At 42.4% G+C, this 21,287-nt stretch overlaps 2 protein-coding genes across 2 annotated transcripts in view; both read right to left on the reverse strand.

The window, feature by feature from the left end:
• Positions 1-21,287, reverse strand: part of LOC126259349 (myosin-IIIb-like) — a 610,509-nt gene that overhangs the window by 424,214 nt on the left and 165,008 nt on the right. The window lies entirely within an intron of this gene.
• LOC126260427 (uncharacterized protein DDB_G0271670-like) overlaps positions 1-21,287 on the reverse strand; it is a 172,023-nt gene that overhangs the window by 145,909 nt on the left and 4,827 nt on the right. Inside the window, exon 2 of the mRNA XM_049957756.1 lies at positions 1,038-2,665. Within this exon, the coding sequence (XP_049813713.1) occupies positions 1,038-2,665 (1,628 nt within the window). The remainder of the gene's footprint in view (positions 1-1,037; positions 2,666-21,287) is intronic.

Below are 21,287 nucleotides of genomic sequence, written 5' to 3' on the forward strand. Positions count from 1 at the left end.
CGGCACACACCACAGAATGTTTGTGAACGATATCGGGATGGCCCAGGCGTTATGGTGTGGACAGACATTATGGACAATGTCCGAACACCTCTCCATATCTTTGCACGAGGTACCGTTACAGCATACAGTTTCCCAACTCAAGGGCAAGTGTGTGGCCTGAACCTCTGTCCGCTCCTCCGCCCTCTTTTACAAGGCCGTTGGTTGAATGAAGGTGACTTCTTAAGCCGGAAATCTCCGGCCAACATTGCTGCTACTGATGATGATGCTATGATGATGATGATGATGATCATGATGCTGAGTATGATGATGATGATGATGATCATGATGCTGAGTATGATGATGATGATGATGATGATGCTGAGTATGATGATGATGATGATGATGCTGAGTATGATGATGATGATGCTGAGTATGATGATGATGATGATGATGATGCTGAGTATGATGATGATGATGATGATGATGCTGAGTATGATGATGATGATGATGATGATGATGATGATGATGATGATGATGATGATGATGATGCTGAGTATGATGATGATGATGATGATGATGATGATGCTGAGTGTTGTGTCTAGTTCCTACAGCATAGACACAATGAGGTAGCTAGGTGCACGCTAAACTAACGCAGACGGGCTTGAAGTTCTGGAACATGAGACTTATCAATGAATAAGAAGAAAAGTACGTAGATGTTACTTAACTTTTATTCTCTTGTTGGAATACATCTCTCTTGAATTTTAGTAAGCTATAAGCACTGATACAAATGGCGCCTTGCTAGGTCGTAGCTATGGACTAAGCTGAAGGCTATTCTATCTGTCTCTCGGCAAATGAGAGGAAAGCTTCGTACGTCTGGTCGCAAGCTATGTCGTCCGTACAACTGGGGCGAGGTCATGTCCGTGTCTTGTGACCTGCCATGTGGTGGCGCTAGGTTTGCGATTACACAGTGGCGACACGCGGGTCCGACATGTACTACAGGACCGCGGCCGATTTAAGTTACCACCTAGCAAGTGTGGTGTCTGGTGGTGACACCACACTGAGTACGATGATGATGATGATGATGCTGAGTACGATGATGATGATGATGATGCTGAGTACGATGATGATGATGATGATGCTGAGTACGATGATGATGATGATGATGCTGAGTACGATGATGATGATGATGATGCTGAGTACGATGATGATGATGATGATGCTGAGTACGATGATGATGATGATGATGCTGAGTACGATGATGATGATGATGATGCTGAGTACGATGATGATGATGATGATGCTGAGTACGATGATGATGATGATGATGCTGAGTACGATGATGATGATGATGATGCTGAGTACGATGATGATGCTGAGTACGATGATGATGCTGAGTACGATGATGATGCTGAGTACGATGATGATGCTGAGTACGATGATGATGCTGATGATGCTGAGTACGATGATGATGCTGAGTACGATGATGATGCTGATGATGCTGAGTACGATGATGATGCTGATGATGCTGAGTACGATGATGATGCTGATGATGCTGAGTACGATGATGATGCTGATGATGCTGAGTACGATGATGATGCTGAGTACGATGATGATGCTGAGTACGATGATGATGCTGAGTACGATGATGATGCTGAGTACGATGATGATGCTGAGTACGATGATGATGCTGAGTACGATGATGATGCTGAGTACGATGATGATGCTGAGTACGATGATGATGCTGAGTACGATGATGATGCTGATGATGCTGAGTACGATGATGATGCTGAGTACGATGATGATGCTGATGATGCTGAGTACGATGATGATGCTGATGATGCTGAGTACGATGATGATGCTGAGTACGATGATGATGCTGAGTACGATGATGATGCTGAGTACGATGATGATGCTGAGTACGATGATGATGCTGAGTACGATGATGATGCTGAGTACGATGATGATGCTGAGTACGATGATGATGCTGAGTACGATGATGATGCTGAGTACGATGATGATGCTGAGTACGATGATGATGCTGAGTACGATGATGATGCTGAGTACGATGATGATGCTGAGTACGATGATGATGCTGAGTACGATGATGATGCTGAGTACGATGATGATGCTGAGTACGATGATGATGCTGAGTACGATGATGATGCTGAGTACGATGATGATGCTGAGTACGATGATGATGCTGAGTACGATGATGATGCTGAGTACGATGATGATGCTGAGTACGATGATGATGCTGAGTACGATGATGATGCTGAGTACGATGATGATGCTGAGTACGATGATGATGCTGAGTACGATGATGATGCTGAGTACGATGATGATGCTGAGTACGATGATGATGCTGAGTACGATGATGATGCTGAGTACGATGATGATGCTGAGTACGATGATGATGCTGAGTACGATGATGATGCTGAGTACGATGATGATGCTGAGTACGATGATGATGCTGAGTACGATGATGATGCTGAGTACGATGATGATGCTGAGTACGATGATGATGCTGAGTACGATGATGATGCTGAGTACGATGATGATGCTGAGTACGATGATGATGCTGAGTACGATGATGATGCTGAGTACGATGATGATGCTGAGTACGATGATGATGCTGAGTACGATGATGATGCTGAGTACGATGATGATGCTGAGTACGATGATGATGCTGAGTACGATGATGATGATGATGGTGATTTTGCAGGTACAATTAGTGGCATACATCGAGTCTGAAAAGTGTGTTGCGAACAGAATTGGCAACAACGAAGTAATAAATTTAGGCGTCATACACGATGCGGCAGTATTTCATGCATCTGACTATTTACGACGTCATATCCCCTGAACTGTGTGTCGTACAATGCTGTCATATTGCACTCACATTCGGCGATATATATGCATACTGTCTGTAAAATATATCACAAATAAAGCTGGTAATAAAGAAGTAATAAATTTTAACGCCATGCCTCATGCGGTACTTTTACTGCACGAACAGCAGAAAAGTAATAAGCGATAAACATTCTGCTTTCATCCTCGTGCAGTGGTTGTCAGCGAGAAAAAATTTCGTAAAAGTTTGAAATTATGTGTAAAGCTTGTTGCGAGTCGCTAAGTGCTGCCATTCTCAAATACTGGGTGAGTGAAGTCTGCAAATTAACGCGTCGCTGGCTACGCTTCTTGTTCATCCCCACCACACCCCTTTCATAGGTAGTTGGTTCTTACGCCACAACGACTGTTGTCTGACAGTAAGATATATCTGTAGCAAATTTACTTGAAATTGGTCGAGTTGTTTATGAGGATACGTACGTACGTACATACGTACATACATACATACATACATTACATATATACATACATATATTTTTAGAATGTATATGGATTTAGATGGGTGATGTTCTTGTATCCAGTCTACTGTTTGATTTTGCTGGACTTGCCTATATTTCTAGCATATTGTAAGCCTTCTTCCATGTTGTTTAAGTTGTATACTCTGTTCATCATTTAGTTGATTGACAATTGAAAGGTCTCTGATGGATTCCTTTCATGTTAATTTCTTAAATCTGTTGTCATTTACGGCATAAATTCCTCGTCTAAAATTTACTGTGGCGTTTCTGACTATCTGGGAGGAGACTGAGCAGTGAAACGTGTTGCTTTTACACATAAACAAGAACGATCTGTCACACTACTACACTTTAAAACACAGTTTATATGTAATTCATGTCACACAGTCTCATACGGAACCTACATCCGCTTTCTCTTATATACTGTATATGATAAGATACTGTCATCCCCTTCCCTTCTGTGTGAAAGAATGAATGAGCAAATGTATTTCTAGTTGCATGCTGGATGGTAGCAGACAAGCCTGTCTGCTGGAGAACAGTAGGACCAACGTCGGAACAGGTAGCTACACTTTCTAAAAGCAGAGAGGTTTCTATCCTTAGTATGGTCCTGTCCGTCCCTTGTCATGTTGGTATAGGAAGCTGCCTCTCTGGCCACTTCCGTTTGTATTTGTGAGCCACCCTCAGGAAGGGACCACGTCAGTCTGTCCGCGGCGAGCGTCTGAAGTGGTAAGATCTCCGGCTAAACGCGTGTCTGCTAAGTCTGTAGGACAATGGATTTCTTAAGTTCAGCCTAACTGAAAATTTAATCACCTTTATTTCAGGTTTAGCTATAAAATATCTAATGTTATCTTAAATTGCAACGCAGTGTGATTCGAGTGTACAGTTCAGAATATTCCAGTAGTTGCTTTGTCACTACTTTGTGAGTAAAGTGGAATCACGTGTTGATCAGTAACTAACTAAGATCATCAATCTTAAATGCGAATGTGCGTGAGATAACGTCTCGTGTTGACAATATTTTTCAATATAGCAACTTTTCTTTATGTTCAACGAACGTGGGGTGTACTTTGTGAGACCAGTACCACGTGCTTATACAATTGTTTGACCCATCAGGTTAATAGTAAGACGATAGTAACCAGTTCGAGGTTTTTCTTTTGTAAATTGCTTTTCGATCTAATTTATTTTAATTATCAAAATTATTGTGGAGTTACACTCTTTGTGTAAACCAAGTTGACCACGTGAAGCATGTGGTGTAATCATGAAAGTAGCCCTCAGCTATTCTTTTAGGGAAGATTTCACAGAGAGTTAGTATGAATTTAGTATACCAGTGTGTGGTAATTACATGACGGACAGGCTTGTGCTACGAACGTAACTTCTTTGGGTGAAAATTGAATCGGTTGGTTGTGGTTAATTTCCTCTTGCATATGTTTCAACGTTCTTCGTGTGTTATTTTATGAATGCAGTGTTGTATGCAGTCTCCCAATCTTCGCTCCACATTTGATGTGTTCCGTAAGATTACAATCTGACATTTTCACAATCCTAAATAAGGCATCAGTTTAGTTATGAATTAAGTTTAATATGCTGAAATTTCAATGATCAATGTTAAAATAAATTTCCAAATATAAACCGACTTATTTCTTTTTATTTAAATTCTCTTTTATATATATATATCACCGGTTGTCGTATGACTATTAAAAGATTATAATTAATGTTAGTCTGGTTGGGAATTTGGTAAGCTAGACTGGATACCTGGTGAAACAGTTGCTCAGTAATACAAGGTTAACTTCCCCAGACAGCTCACAACTTTTAACCCGCTTTTATTGTCAATTAGCACCGCTTTCAGAACAAATTAAAACAACAACGTTACACAATGAATGAATGAATGAATGAATGAATGAATGAATGAATGAGCGTATGGCATTGGTGGCTGGGAGACCCCTCGCGGGGCGGTTCGGCTGCCGCTCCACAAGTTTTTTAACGCCACTACGGCGACTTGCAAGTGAATGAGGATGAAATGATGATGAAAGACTCACAACGCCCAGTCATCACGAGGCAGAGAAAATCCCTGACCCCACCGGGAATCGAACCCGGGACCCCGTGCGCGGGAAGCGAGGACGCTACCGCAAGACCACGAGCCACGGACAGTTAATTGACAAAATTAATATTAGATTTGTGTGTTTAATGGATTATCGTTTGCAGTTTATTTGTGAATTGTATCCAGAATTTATATCTACCTTGCAGCTTCTATAATTAATTAGTTGTAGCTATATTGATTTACGTAGTGGTCTACTGTTCTTGTGAAGTTACCTTTGTATTTCTTGGATTTGTGTGCAATTAGTATTTCCTTATGCATCTATTATGATCATGCCCTCTGATTTGGAGGATTGTGTTATTAATAAAATATTTTTAAAAAATGATTCAAATGGCTCCGAGTACTATGGGACTTAACTGCTGAGGTCATCAGTCCCCTAGAACTTAGAACTACTTAAACCTAACTAACCTAATGACATCACACACATCCATGCCCGAGGCAGGATTCGAACCTGCGACCGCAGCGGTCGCGCGGTTCCAGACTGTAGCACCTAGAACCGCTCGTCCACTCCGGCCGGCAATATGTTTAAGCCTAGTAATTACGAGGCCGTGCTGAAATGTAATGCCTGCTGATTTTTTATGTAAAAACTCTTAAAGCTTTTTAAATAAAACAAACGCTGTCAAAATTCTACAAATTTGCAGCCCTCTGCCACTAAAGGGCTCTTATATGTAGGGTGTAAATTTGGCGATGTGTAAGTAATTACGGCGGAGTATGAGAAACAGAATGCTGTAATCGAATTTTGAATTCGAAGTGTTCGTCCACACATGGGACACCTTGTCCTTCAGCACCACAATGCCAGACGACACGCGAGCGCTGCAACAGTACGACTGTCATCGATACCCTCCGACTTGATCCCATCCGATTTTCATCCGTTTCCAAAACTTAAAGACCACTTTCGAGGACTTCGATAGTGATGAAGCGGTGCAAGCAGAGGTGAGGTTATGGCTCCGTCAATGAAGTTAAATATTGACGGTATCAAACAGCCTGTCCCTCGTTTTGGAGAAATGACTATGTCGAGAAATAACTTTGTAAGCATGAAGAATAAAGATGTACAATGTTAATAACATTTGTTTTGTTTAACAAGTTTTAAGATTTTTGGCATATAAAATTCGGAGGCCTTACTTTTGCGCACGCCCTCGTATTGATGTCTCCACAACCCTCAGCCACTCACCACACGCACCGTTCCCTGCGCCACGGTTAAATACTTGCTTTTCGACAACACTGACGTATGTGGCACATGTAACACATAAGCTCTCTCATAAATTCATCATATACGTTGTGCCGTACTTACCTTCTCAGAGGCTTATCGCGTCAGCCACGAAATTCGCCTCGAATTCCTGATTGTCCAGTATCATACCTGTATTATCAGCCTTCTCGATGTTTTTATTTGTGGCCAAGGTAGTGGAATGTTCTTTACATGGCGTCATACTACTGTTCAAAAGATGTACGACCACCTTTTAGTCTTGCCACTTACTATCTGTTTAGAGCACATTCCTTGCAAACATGTAACAATTTTTGGTGGGTTTATGTCGGCGATAGGTCGTCCATATATTACTTTCACAGCGGCATTGTTTTCCAATTGATCCATTTGAACGATTTACACATACAACAGTCTAAAAAGATAAACAAGCAGTAGTATTTTAGAAATAGGGAATTTATCGTGCAGCACGCACCAACTTAGCACTCACTATACAAATAGTAAAAACTTCGTTTTATTGTCATCGATGTCGAAGAATAGCACTATGATTTGGGGTACCAAACGAAATCTGTGACAGTATTGCGTAATTCTTGCTAAGGGGGACGCATAGTGTTTTGTTGTATGCAAAGCGATCAACTTCAGGCGTGCCCCATGGAAGTGCATTGGTAACATTGCAGTTGACGTTCTGTTAAAGACCATTCAGACAACATAAATAGTAACCTAATACTTATTACAGCTAATGGTTATGTAAGTGTAGGTCTCCGTCCGTTGTGGCGGAGTGTAAGAATATTCAGGGGATAACCAAAATAATGTGAACACCTGTACTCACTTGGGAATGGTTTATTAATAAAGGGCTGGATCCCCATTTGCCCATAATACAGCTGTGCTTCTTCTTGGAATGCTGCATACTATGATTTATAGTCTCCAGTGGAGTATTATGCCACTCTACGATCGGAAACTTCTCTAACTCCTATAGTGACGAGAGAGGCAGAAATCTGCTCCGGAGTCTGCGTTCCAATACCACCCACAAGCGATTGTGGAAAGATACTGCAGTTCAGTAGCACGCTCCTGATATGACGATTGTACTGTCCTGGCTGTGTGAATGGGTGCATCCTCGTCCTGAAATATGGGATCCTTCTTGGAGAACAACATTTGAATCATGGGGTGCACCTGATCACCTAAAACGTTCAGATAATCGTTGGCTGTAACAGGCCTTTGAGAGTAATGACTGACCACCACCAAGCTTAACCATTCGAATCAAGCAGTCAGGATTGTAGGCTTCGTTTGGCGTTCTCCAGGCGTAAACCCGGCCCGATGTAGGACCATTTTGACGCGTTTCCACTGATCAGCCATACAGGATTTATGCTTCTGACACCATGTTTTACACTTCTTTGCATTGGTTGTCGTCACTAATGGTTTCGGTATAGCAGCTCGTCCAGGAATATTCGCTTTATGGAGTTCTCGGCGGGCAATGTCGATAGATACGAGGTCTCTAAGATGGTTATTGAGCTCTGCAGTCACTTTAGCCGTCGTAGTTTCGTGATGTCTTAGCGTACCACGATCTCTGTCAGTCTGGTTGCCCACGATGAACCGAATAACCCGACCGCGCGAGTTTGACGAGGCCGTGTAAAAGGGCTGCGAGAAGCTGCGATATTACTGAAAGCTGACTAGGGTGTGGTTCCTTTTTTTCCTTAAAAAAATTCCGCGGAAGGGTCTGAAGGCATTTTACAGTATTCTGTACTGTGTACAGTAGAGGAACCTTTAGGGAAAGATGCGTGCTGCCATCCAGCAGCTTCTGTGAGATAATGTTTTGTGGACAGTAACATTCCTGAAATGGACTAGCCTGCCCACAGTCCCGGCCTGAACCCAATGGAACATCTTTGGTGAGGGAGTTGCTGACGCCAGTGATTCTCTTATCTAGCAGCAGCAGTAATCTCTCTCGTTCTGGCATGCGCGTTTTCTCTTTGGTTTTCCTCTTCTGGCCGCTATTTAAGCGTGGCGCTTCCGCCTATGGCTCTCTTGGTTTTCCGCTCCAGGGCCCTAGTGGTCGTGCCTGCCCCTTGCTTGGGCATATGTTGTGTTGGAGAGTCTTGGAGTGACCGTTACGGAGGAGCGTTGGTTACTCGCGGCGCTGTGTTGTGATGTGATTTGAGGATTGTGTAGGCGGCAGACAGGTGGTGATGGCCTCCAATGCACCAGCAGGTGTGCATATAGTACTACTTGATGCTGGATACCTGTGTATGCTATGTGGATTCTCGTCGTTTCCTACTACTAACGGTGGGAATCTGCTATTTCTTTGAAGTTGCTTTTGTGATCAATCTGATCGTGTGTGTTCACAGTCGGAAGCAGTGATTTGTATGTGATTATTCCCGCTATGGCGGGAATAAGGAATTCACTCTTGATTCCGGTGTATGTTGAGTAGTGGTGTTAAGAGCGTAAAACATTTCTCAGTGTCTATGTGAATACTGTGAAGGTTGCATGAATCATTCTGGGGGTAGTGCGCAGGCCATATTTAGTGTTAAGAAAGTGTGCTTGTAATATTACTTGAGCATCTTATGATTTGTGTGGCCTCCGTTTGAAGAGGCCGTGATTTTAGTGTCTTGTGTTATGGGTTTCTTTGCTCTTGGTTCGGCAGGCCGTTAACTTCTCCAGACACTATGCTTGTTATTGGGGTCTGCCTGTAAGAGCAAATAATTATGAGTTGTAAGAAGTAAATAATTTTCTGTGCTATTTGTTTGACGTCGTCCATGTGTTGAGCGTATTAAATTTAAAGGGGGAGGGGGAGCGTAACTCTGAAATAAGAGGATTTGTGTTGTGTCCTTTGGTTTGGTTGTCTTTTTTTATGTAACCGTGTACTACGAGCGGTGGGCACAGTCAGTTCCGGACTGACCAATACAGGGGAGGCGGCGCCTTGATTGAAATATATTCGAACGTCGTTAGCTCGGCCAGCTTCGGTTTGGCGACGCTCGGCCCTACTTGGCTGTATCCAGTCAGAGACGCTGCTCGCCCCAGTAGTTGACGGAAGTTGAGTATTCTCTCTTGTAATTATTTGGAGATCCCTCTCGTTAATGTGTTTGGGCTGCGCCAAGGTGCGTCCCCTGTCCTTTTTGTTTGGTCACTCTTGTATCAGGGCGGGTCATCCGTTGGCGTATGCCCACTGCTGCGTGGAACTGAAACTGACTATTAAAATAACTGTCTTTTCTGCCTAAATGATGTTGTTATACTTGAAAGGGATTTCACGAGTTCAGTGGAATAAGTAACTATATAACTGGTGGAATTCAACCCGCCAGGGTAGCCGAGAGCGCTAACGCGCTGCTTCCTGGATTCGAGTAGGCGCACCGGCCCCCGATCGAATCCGCCCGGTTGATTAATGACAAAGGCCTGTGTGCCGGCCAGCCTGGATGTGGTTTTTAGGCGGTTTTCCACTTCCTGCTAAGTGAATACTGGGCTGGTCCCCACGTTCCGCCTCAGTTACACGGCTCGCAGGCATCTGAACACATTCGCACTGTTCCATGGATTACATAAGACACAGACAGTAGGGGTACACTAATTCCGTCCTGGGGGTATGGGGTGGAGGCAGGAAGGGCATCTGGCCATCCCTTAAAATTAATATGCCAAATCCGATTAACCATGGTCGACCCTGCGCAACCGCGGGATAAGTCGTAAGTGATAGAATAACTGGTGGAATTCAGTTGTTCTATGATCTGTTTATTGGTCTAATGTTCGCGTTGGGGAATTTGCTCTTTTACTTAAAATTCGTTATTTTATATTCTGTACTGTTGCTTATTTTACCAATGGGCATTAGTCTCGCTAAATTTCTGTTAAATTTGTGGTCAATTATGGTTGTCATCTATATTTATCTGGGGCTATTTGTTATGTAGTTAAAAGGAAGGATCTTTACTTGTTTCATTCCATATACTTTTGTAAAGACTGTATAAACTTATTAGGTATATTTAGTATTGGCGGCTATTGGAAGGCCGGTTTGGTAAAAGATTTTGTAAAACTGTTTTTGGGGATTTGGGTAATAAATCTTTGTGAACTACAAGCCTGTGTGACTGGTTTGAGGATTGTAAATTTCACGTCCCACTTGGGATGGGATAGAATGCAGCCATCGCTCCCGAACCCATCGACAAACCATCACTACCTTCTCTAGTTCCGGCTCTAAGGAAGAATTCCTGCACCAGGTTCGAATCCTGCCTCGGGCATGGATGTGTGTGATGTGCTTAAGTTAGTTAGGTTTAAGTCGTTCTAAGTCTAGGGGACTGATGAAAACAGATGTAAAGTCCCATAGTGCTCAGAGCCATTTTTGCTGTGTCCTGACTGAATTAACGGAGCCTGTTTTGCAAATAAAGAAACGTAGTAAATTGTCTCTCTCTCTCTCTCTCTCTCTCTCTCACTCTCTCTGTGTGTGTGTGTGTGTGTGTGTGTGTGTGTGTGTGTGTGTGTGTGTGTGTGTGTGTGTGTGTGTACGCGTCGAGGCCCCGACTGTGCTGACAAGACGCTCGCCACTGCACCTGCCGCTTCTCCATGCCCATCACGCGCGCCCGCGACTGTCGAGAAGAGCTGTAATTGCTACGAGGACCGTGTAGAGCCGTAACGGTTCACGGTTTGCTCACTCCACGGCTGTCAGCGGGGCTCTTGGGAAACACGTGTCTGTTCCGTAATACAGGCAGCTGAAGGAAGCTAATCATCCACCGGTTCAGTCGTGCTATTTTATGTTGTCATGGCTGTATTTCCGTTCAATATATACGAAATCATTTCATTTGGTTCAGAGACTGAACTTATGCGAGAGAAACATGAAGCACTATTAATCAAATACACTACTGGCCACTAAAATTGCTACACCAAGAACAAATGCAGATGATAAACGGGTATTCATTGGACAAATATATTATACTAGAACTGATTACATATTCACACAATTTGGGTGCATGGATCCTGAGAAATCAGTACCCAGGATAAACACCTCTGGCCGTAACAACGGCCTTGATACGCCTGGGCATTGAGTCAGAGCTTGGATGGCGTGTACAGGTACAGCTGCCCATGCAGCTTCAACACGATACCACAGTTCATCAAGAGTAGTGACTGGCGTCTTGTGAAAGCCAGTTGCTCGGCCACCATTGATCATACGTTTTCAATTGGTGAGAGATCTGGAGAATGTGGTGGCCAGGACAGCAGTCGAACATTATCTGTATCCAGAAAGGCCCATACAGGACCTGCAACATGCGGTCGTGCATTATCCTGCTGAATTGTAGGATTTCGCAGGGATCGAATGAAAGGTAGAGCCACGGGTCGTAACACATCTGAAATGTAACATGCACTGTTCGAAGTTTCGTCAATGCGAACAAGAGGTGACAGACGTGTAACCAATGGCACCCCATACCATCACGCCGGGTGATACGCCACTATGGCGATGACGAATACACGTTTCCAATGTGCGTTCACCGCGATGTCGCCAAAAACGGATGCGACCATAATGATGGTGTAAACAGAACCTGGATTCATCCGAAGAAATTACATTTTGCCATTCATGCACCCAGGTTCGTCGTTGAGTACACTATCGCAGGCGCTCCTGTCTGTGATGCAATGTCAAGGGTAACCGCAGCCATGGTCTCTGAGCTGATAGTCCATGCTGCTGCAAATGTGTGTCAAGATGGTTGTTGTCTTGCAAACGTCCCCATCTGTTGACTCAGGGATCGAGACGTGGCTGCAAGATCCGTTACAGTCATGCGGATAAGATGCCTGTCATCTCGACTGCTAGTGATAAGAGGCCGTTGGGATCCAGCACGGCGTTCCGTATTACCCTCCTGAACCCACCGATTCCATATTCTGCTAACAGTCATTGGATCTCGACCAAAGCGAGCAGCAATGTCGCGATACGATAAACCGCCATCGCGATAGGCTACAATCCGACCTTTATCAAAGTCGGAAACGTGATGGTACGCATTTCTCCTCCTTACACGAGGCATCACAACAACGTTTCACCAGGCAACGCCGGTCAACTGTTGTTTGTGTATGAGAAATTGGCTGGAAACTTTCCTCATGTCAGCACGTTGTAGGTGTCGCCACCGGCGCCAACCTTGTGTGAATGCTCTGAGAAGCTAATCATTTGCATATCACAGCATCTTCTTCCCGTTGGTTAAATTTCGCGTCTGTGGCACGTCATCTTCGTGGTGTAGCAATTTTAACGGCCAGTAGTGCAATATGTAACTTACAGAGTGAAGTTTCCTCTCCTGGAAGTGCTTTCTTGTAGTGGGTGGGAACAAAACACAGGATACGCGATGGTGAGTGTTTATTCTTAGTTTCCCGGCCCAGTGTAGTGTCAGCTTTTGGTGAAAAGATGGAGAATAGTCCTCAGACCCACCCTCCCACCGTATACCCTGATCGGTCCCCACTTTAAGGATGCTGAATAGATTAAACGGAATTTGACGGCGATTTGGAACGCCATGCCACTCGAAGCTTTTGCCATGGTGTTCCACAGCCTCAACGATAGGTGTTGCGTGCGTGTGGCCAGTGCAAAATGTTTACAGACTGGATTAATAAAAAACAGAAATGTAAGCATGGTGATTTTAGTGCTTCAGATGTTCTGCGTTGGCTCCCCCCACTAGATTTCAATGCAAACCATGTTCATACAATCCTGTGCAACTGTCAGAAAGGATCTTTCAGCTGCTATTCAACTCGTGCGTAACAACGTTTTGGAAGATGGTTATATCATCAAAGCTTTGACCCTTCATGTGACTTATTTGGCGTATGGCTGGAATCACTTCATAAAAGGAAATATTTTTCTTTAATAGTACACATACAGATATTTATACAAATAAAAGTAAGTCATGGTTGTAAGTTGATTAAATTTACGATGTCTACCAAGCTCAGAAGGTGACAGGTTTATGTCCAACTGCCGAAACTACACAACCGATCTCCTAGTTGCTGAGAGGAACTCCTCTGAATCGCCAGGAAAGCATCGATTTAGACACGTACGTATGATATGCTGGACAGTTTGTCGTTCTGCACCACAGCCACAACTGGGCGATGTTGTTAATCCCCATTTGTACATTGAGTCAACACGTCTTCCACCAAATGTCATTGTATTGAATGCAGACCAGATGTTGTGGTGCTCTTCAAACCCTGGTGGCCCGACCGAGATGCACGGCACTTCAGCTGTTACGGGATAACATTGTTGTACTATGTTTCTGTCCATGTTGCTGCTGTTGCTCTGTTGTCCACCAGAGATTAATGTATCATGTAGAGGTGGGCACCGGAGTGAAGTCTATCTTTACTGAGTACTGAAATGCCCTCGTGTATAGAGGTAAGGATCACCTGCTGTTTTTCTAAGTTCCCGCTTGAGAGCCGCTTCACGGGGCAATTTATAATACTATATCGCGACTGAACAAATAGGCCTGTCACTGGAAAATCCACGTGTAACGGTATTATACAAGAAATTGTGCATGTAGTATCACGTCATAAACATGCCTACTTTCCGCAACTGTCGTAAAATGTTACCCCTTTTTACAGGATTTGGCCGTTATGTATGACTAATGAATATGGAAGTCAGACTAGCAGTTCTTTTCCTAAGAATCGCAGTAAAATGGAATAATACTGAATCTAGGACCTTTCCGTACCAAGTTCATTAACTGGTTTGTCTGATGGATTTACGGTCTCCAGTCTATCTAGGCAAAGAAATGGTTAAGTTTCAGAGAAGCGGAATAACTGTATTCTGCCTACTTTCCTGCTGGCCCTAAACAACTTCACAAATAAATGTAACTTTTGAGGATATGGTTCTGAGCAAGATACAGGATTTCTTTACCTATTACACCCGCAGACATAGTTTTGACCTAGAAAAGCCACGAATTTTTAATCATGTGCTAAAAAAATTTAGCCGCGGGGGGGGACACTGTTTGCGTTTTGTATAACCAACAAATTAAATACTTAAATATTCAAATAGCATAATACACACATTTAAATTTATTAAGATACTTTGTTTATACCTTTCTCGTAACAAGTGATCTATCAAAGGCAGGGCGTGGTCACTCAATAACGTCACTCAGAATTTTTAGCGACTCTACTTCAGGGTTAATGAGCCACGTAAGCAATTTTTTATAACTCTTTGTACTTCACTGAAATTCATTTATAACTGAAAGAATTTTATCTTTACTTTACTCAAAACGTAACGTTGCAAAACCTCAGTATTTATGCATGACAAGTTTGTCTTTTTATCAAAACTTATTTGCTCACTTTCACCTTATTTATCACCACAAAGGGAGTAAGAATATTAGAATATTTAAATTCGTCTGGAAACATTTACTTCAATACTTAAGCAAAAATGTCACATCAGCACTTCTACTACATAAATGTTCAAGTGTGTGTGAATTCGTAAGAGACCAAACTGCTGGAGTCATAGGCCCCTAGACTAACACACTACTTTAACTTATGCTAAGAACAACACACACCCACATCCGAGGGAAGACTCGAACCTCCGGCAGGAAGGGCCGCGCAATCAGTGACATGGCGCCTCAAACCGCGCGGCCACTCCGTGCGGCTTCTACTATGTAAACCGTAGAGTACTTTTACTTGCACTTTTGAAGTTAGTCCACAACACTTATTTTCTGAAATTTATTCAAAGATGAAAATTAGTGCTTGTGGATACTGAATAAAAAACTTCAGATGTTTTTATGACAAGTTTATTCGGAATAATCAAACAACAGGAAAGGACTCTACATAGGTGAATGATTATGAATAAAATAACACGGTGAACCAAATTTTATGTTTAACACAATAATTATTCAAAAAAAATTAATTCTTTAATGGTCGACGCTTGTATAATTGTAATTACTCATTTTGTGACCTGTTGGCTGTAGTCGTTGGGTGCGGCGGATAGTAATGGCGGGTACGCTACCCATGGTATGGCGTTCAAGTTTCTTGAAGCATGGAACAGGCGATGCCTGAAGTATGGACTACTTAATAATTCTTGGCGTTGTTTTAACGTCCATAACATAGACCAACAACTTGTTCCAAAATCGTAACAATTCAGCAGGCGTCATCCGAGGCTAGTGTGCAACAATTTCCAGGCAAGGCATCGCCTGCTCCGTCCGAGTGCCGCCTCTTTCACTGCTGCGTCCTCTCTTTCCTGCTCGCTCTATAGCTAGTGCGCCAAAACCCCAAGCTACCTTTTCACTCCAGACAGTAACTTCCTGTAGTACAAAAGCACGCCATCTTTTACACAACACATATCCTACACATTGTCCCTAAATGTGTACCACTTTATACAAATGACAACTTGCAGAAATATTTAAAATTACACGGAAGAACATTTTCATTTCATTAATCCATGACAAAATATTATTTAGTAAATCATACATTTCACATACTTCTTTCCATACGTTACAAACATACATTAGCAAAGCACTATCACATATATAATACTTTCCATATAGTTTTTGCAAATCATGGTTACATTACGACAAACTTTAAGGCAAATATTTTTTTATAAATTAGGTGACTGAATTGTGCTACAAACTACATGACTGAGAATAGGCAGCCATGAATCTGGAGTGTTTCTGATTGTCGCTGTGACGATGCCTGTAGTCTGGTTGAGCTGCGTGTCGACGGGTCTGTATATTGGCTTTCGATCCAGATTGCAGCGCAATATTCTGCCAGAGGATACACCAGTTCAAGAGCAGATGTCCTTAGTGTTGGAGCTGATGATCTGCATGTACTGTCACAAAGTTTCTGCAACAAGTTGTTTCTTTACTCAGTGACGGTTTTCAGCAACTGCTCTTTGGAAGTGACCGTGCTGTGAACAATTGCCACTAAATAACGTAGACTTCCTTAAGGCACATCTGTTTCTCTTCAAAATATACCTTTATTCCCTTGTTTGCGAACTTGTGAAAGTGGAAGCTGGTGACTTCTGTTTTGGCAGCACTTGGCTGTAACCTCCAGTTACGGAGGTATTTGCCAAAAATGTGTAGGTCTGGTCAAGACAGACTCGATGTAACGCACAGGTCTTTGAGTGTCGTAGCCAGAGCCCAACGGTCAGTATCTCCAAACTTCCTCGGTGTTGTCCCTCGGTGTTGTCTCATGCATGTCTGCTTTATACAGGAAAACAGAAGACGAGCTAGCACTGATCCTTGTGGAAGGCCATTATTAAGCTTCATTAGAGGGCTCATGTTATTGCCCATTAGAACTTGGAAGCTTCTGTTGCTTAACATAGCTTTGATGAGGCTCCCAGTTTTAAAACATGGTATTACTTTTCAAAGTTTGAATGAACCCCCTTGCTTCCACACAGTCACATAAGCCGTTGCTAGATCTACAAACACAGATGAAGTCTTGTTTGTTTTCGAATCCTGCTTCAATGAAAGTCATTAAAAAGAAGATCTTCCCGGTGCAGCTGCAGTTTTGGCGATACCTTTCCTGTTCACCAGGCAACCTCGATATGTACCTTACCATTTAATAGTAGGGTCCCACTGGTGACACCCAGTCTCGTCGCCAGTGTTGACTTGTTTCCATAACAGAATTATCCGTGTTTTTCATTTCAATTAAGCCGCCGTTGTGTTTGTTAGGAAGTGAAGGTGCGTTGGACAAACTTTCAACATTTTTTTCCCTCCTCTTCAAAGTATTCTGGGGAATGCCCCAAATATTTTATGTAGAGATGTTGCTCCATTGCAGTCTGTGACAACAAAGTAGACACACGTCCACTACTTACAACTGTCTGCTCACATCTCACTGATTGATTACAGATCTATTGTTCACAGTTGCTGGTTCAAGCTGCCAACATAGACACTGCACTGACGTCGCTTGTACGCCAGGAACAAAATTAGTTTCGGAACTTCTTCGACGGACGGTGTAGGCTGTATCAAAAACAAATGTTTTACATAATTTTTTATATAATTACCAGATAATCCCAGAACGTATTGACCTTTGCGTGACCATTTGGTTTAGGAATGAATATGTTTAAAAGCAGCTTATCTAATGGGGAGGATGAAAACTGCGAGCGATTAACATCTTACAGTAGAAAAAAAGTAAATAACGAACTAACGATATTTAAAAAAATAATCTCATGTGGTTATTGTTCTGAAGCTGTGTCAGTTACTTCTTTTCATAGTGACGGGCTCTTTACAACAGAGAGTATCACAATGTATACATGAGGTTGTACAGGAGAATTGGTACTTAAAGTTGTAGACATTAATACATGTTAATAAACAGTTACTGTTAGTGAAACACATCGCCTATTAATGTGCTGACATGGTTCATAACTCAATACAGAAATAAGCTCTCACGTTCGATAAAGACGGAAGAGGTCAATACAACTGGAGGAATCCCTTCTTTTTCCTGTATTATCATAGTAATCGTAGATGAGAAAATGTTTATTCTTAACCGTTCCGCCTGTGTTCTCAAAGTAACTGAGCAATATGTGTGTGTGTGTGTGTGTGTGTGTGTGTGTGTGTGTGTGTGTGTGTGTGTGTGTGTGTGTGTGTGTGTGTGTGTGTGTGGTTCTGTGTCTGCATACACAATAACAAGGCAGAGAAGATCCGTGAGAATATTTATCCAACGCTGGGACATCTCTAGCCCCTACGGGACAGGTAGAGGACTAACCTACGTGGTTAGTCAGGTACTGGATGGCAAAAGGAGCACGCACTCACGCGGGCACGGTATAAATGAAAGCCAGACCACATCATCTGGGATGCAGTTGAACCCAGTAGAAGCTGACAACGTCTTCTGTGAGTATATCCGGGCATTGTCTGAATGCTTTAATGACATTTTATTTTCCCTTCATACGACACAAAATGTGTTGCTTCCTATTCTTACACAGATTGTTGATTAATGGTTCAATTTCAGGATACTTTTTTGTGAGGTGAACAGTATGGGTTGTGAACCAGACGTGCTATAGGTCGAATACGTGCTTTCATAGTGTCTATCTCCCTTGTGAACGACGCAGATGGATTTCGCATAGAATTTAATATAAATTGGGGGGATTAATTGACCAATTTTGGAGTGCTTGTTTTGTCTGAAAATTCATGTGGATCGTACCACGTGAAAATGTAGTGATGATACCATAGTCTACTACGTTTATAACATCCCCTTAGAAAAATTTATAAATGACAGTGCTGGAAAAGCTCTACGTTATTTGATTTTCAAACAGCTGAGCAAAACTGAACGTACCCAGACATTTCTCTCTTTCCTTTTTCTGATTATCACAATGTTTTCTGACACACAATATTTTTAGCGCAACGCAATCTGGCTTTCAATGATCCCTACAGAAGAATGGCCCTGACTAACAATAACCTATACGTTTCATGAATCACTTACCTCACAAAAATCTTCGTTACTCGAACTACTGCAATACAGCGAGCGCCACTACTGCCAGCTAAATAAAAAATTCAAACTACTGAAGGCACTGACTACCGATGGACATAGTTAGCAAATGAACGATTTTATGGAGAACAATCAATGCATTTACCTTAATAGTGTTCAAAAGTCATTATATATATATGGACATGTGGATGATCTGGACATGTGTCCATCAGAAAAAGGAAATTTGTAAGACTGAATGTCTTGAACTTTATATATTAGTTCAAGACATTCAGTCTTACAAATTTCCTTTTTCTGATGGACACATGTCCAGATCATCCACTCTGGAAACTACGCCATCTATCTCCCCACATCCACCACTGCTGGCGGCTCACCTCCAACTGCGCAAAGCTACGCGCTGTTCACATCCAACTGACCAACACTACAATAGCAAATATTCCAACAATGCAAACCAGCCACAGACTGCACACAACACAGTCTGTGATTTTCATATAGAGTGCTATGTGGTGTTACCAACATAAGAACCTGAGCAGCTTACTTACACGTTGTATTGCAATTCGCCGTGAGGTGTCTCTGCTTATATTGCATCAGTGCAGCTATTGCGTGTGCAGTATCTTCTTTTGTCAATACCTTCTTTTCTGCGCTTTCTTACCCCTGCAATACTGCAACAAGCTATTTGTCGAACTGAAATTGTTCATCTGAAGCGTGTTTTTCTTATTACTAGTGGTATGAGTGTCTTTATTAGCTAAGAAATGTAAAGGTGCGACTCTTTACGTTAGTATTTTATGGTTGGAATTTATCTCTTCTGGCTCTTGTATCCATTAGAGAGTTATGGGATGGTAGGTCCCCGTACAATAAATGTCATTACAAGTCAAATGTTATTTGTCACAGAACTCACTCCGCACCATCCAAAAAATGAATGCTGATGACTGTAACTGTTATTCTCGAGTTCACAAGTCCCACAACAGTTATCCAGTTTGATATGATTTGCTTTGCTTGTGACTACACTGTAATCAGAGAGGTGAAATATGCGGAAGAGTTGTTAGTTTCATGTATAATTTGTCTAACCCGAAATTGGCGTAACAGTTCTCTTTGTCGAGTTTTTATTTAATTAAACTTTTTGGTGGCGTAGGTGTCAGTCCCCCGTCCAGGTTTCTCTTTTTGTTTGAGGTGCAAAATACAATGAGTGACTTACATAAATGGTTCCCCATGTCATGATTTATAAGGATCAAAATATACCGCAAGATATTCACACTAGCACTTCGAAAAAGTTTTGATTCCACAATCAGTTTGACATCATATCGATTTTAATGGACTCGCCATCGGAATTTGCCAGACATTGAAATAACACAAGGGAGAACGGAAGACTCCTAAGAGCTTAAACAAATAAACAACGATTTTGATATCGACTTTATGAAAGTAAGGCATTAAGAAATCCATCTTGTGTGAGACAGTCCCTCAAAGAATACCACATATAATTGTAATACATGAAATGTGTTCGCAGTTGCGAATGTGGACAACTATCATGTGTATTCAGAAGTGACCGCTACGAAAATTTGTGGCGGACCGGGACACGAACCCGGATTTCCCGCTTATCGCGATTGGTGGCCTTACCCTTAGACTATCCGAGCGCGACTGACGGCCAGACCCAAACTTCCATGTCCTCACTCATGTGCGTACAACCTCCGGCCGTACATGCATGAATGTCCAAAAGAATGTGCATCGCACATCCGAACAACACAGCCACTGCAATATCGTATTTACCCGCTGACGGCGGGGAAGCGACTTTCAATTACAATTACAGGAATATACATAATGGATATACAAGTGCAGGTTGTAGACACATGGTTGACGACATATGAAAGTTTGTGTCTGGCCGTGATTAGTGTTCGGATAGTCTAAAGGTAAGGCGATCGCTCACGGTAAGCGGGAAATCCAGATCAGAGTCCCGGCCCGGCACAGGTTTTCACTGCGGTCACTTCTGAATACAGATGATGGTTGTCCACATTCGCAACTGCAAATACATTTCATGTATTTCACAACGGTTGTAATTGGCGCAGTGCCTGTCCCAAAGAATATTGTATTGTACTAATGAACAACACAGGCATTGTAATAGCGTATAATCAGAAGGTCCAGCGTGTGTGGAACAGAAGTATTAATTGGATTACTGTGGTGCTACGTCCAGATGGCGCTACCATACAAAACTCGCCAGCAGCAACAACTGAACTCAGAAACTGAAGAAGCATGTCGAACACACTGAAACTCTTATAGTTTTATCAGTACCTTGCCGTAATTATTGTTGTGCTGAACCGAATGACCGCTGACCACCTCTGTGCTTTCATGTTTTGCACTAGTTATTTATTAT

This window comes from Schistocerca nitens, chromosome 5 (genome assembly GCF_023898315.1).
Source record: "Schistocerca nitens isolate TAMUIC-IGC-003100 chromosome 5, iqSchNite1.1, whole genome shotgun sequence".
Taxonomy (NCBI): Eukaryota; Metazoa; Arthropoda; class Insecta; order Orthoptera; family Acrididae; genus Schistocerca; species Schistocerca nitens.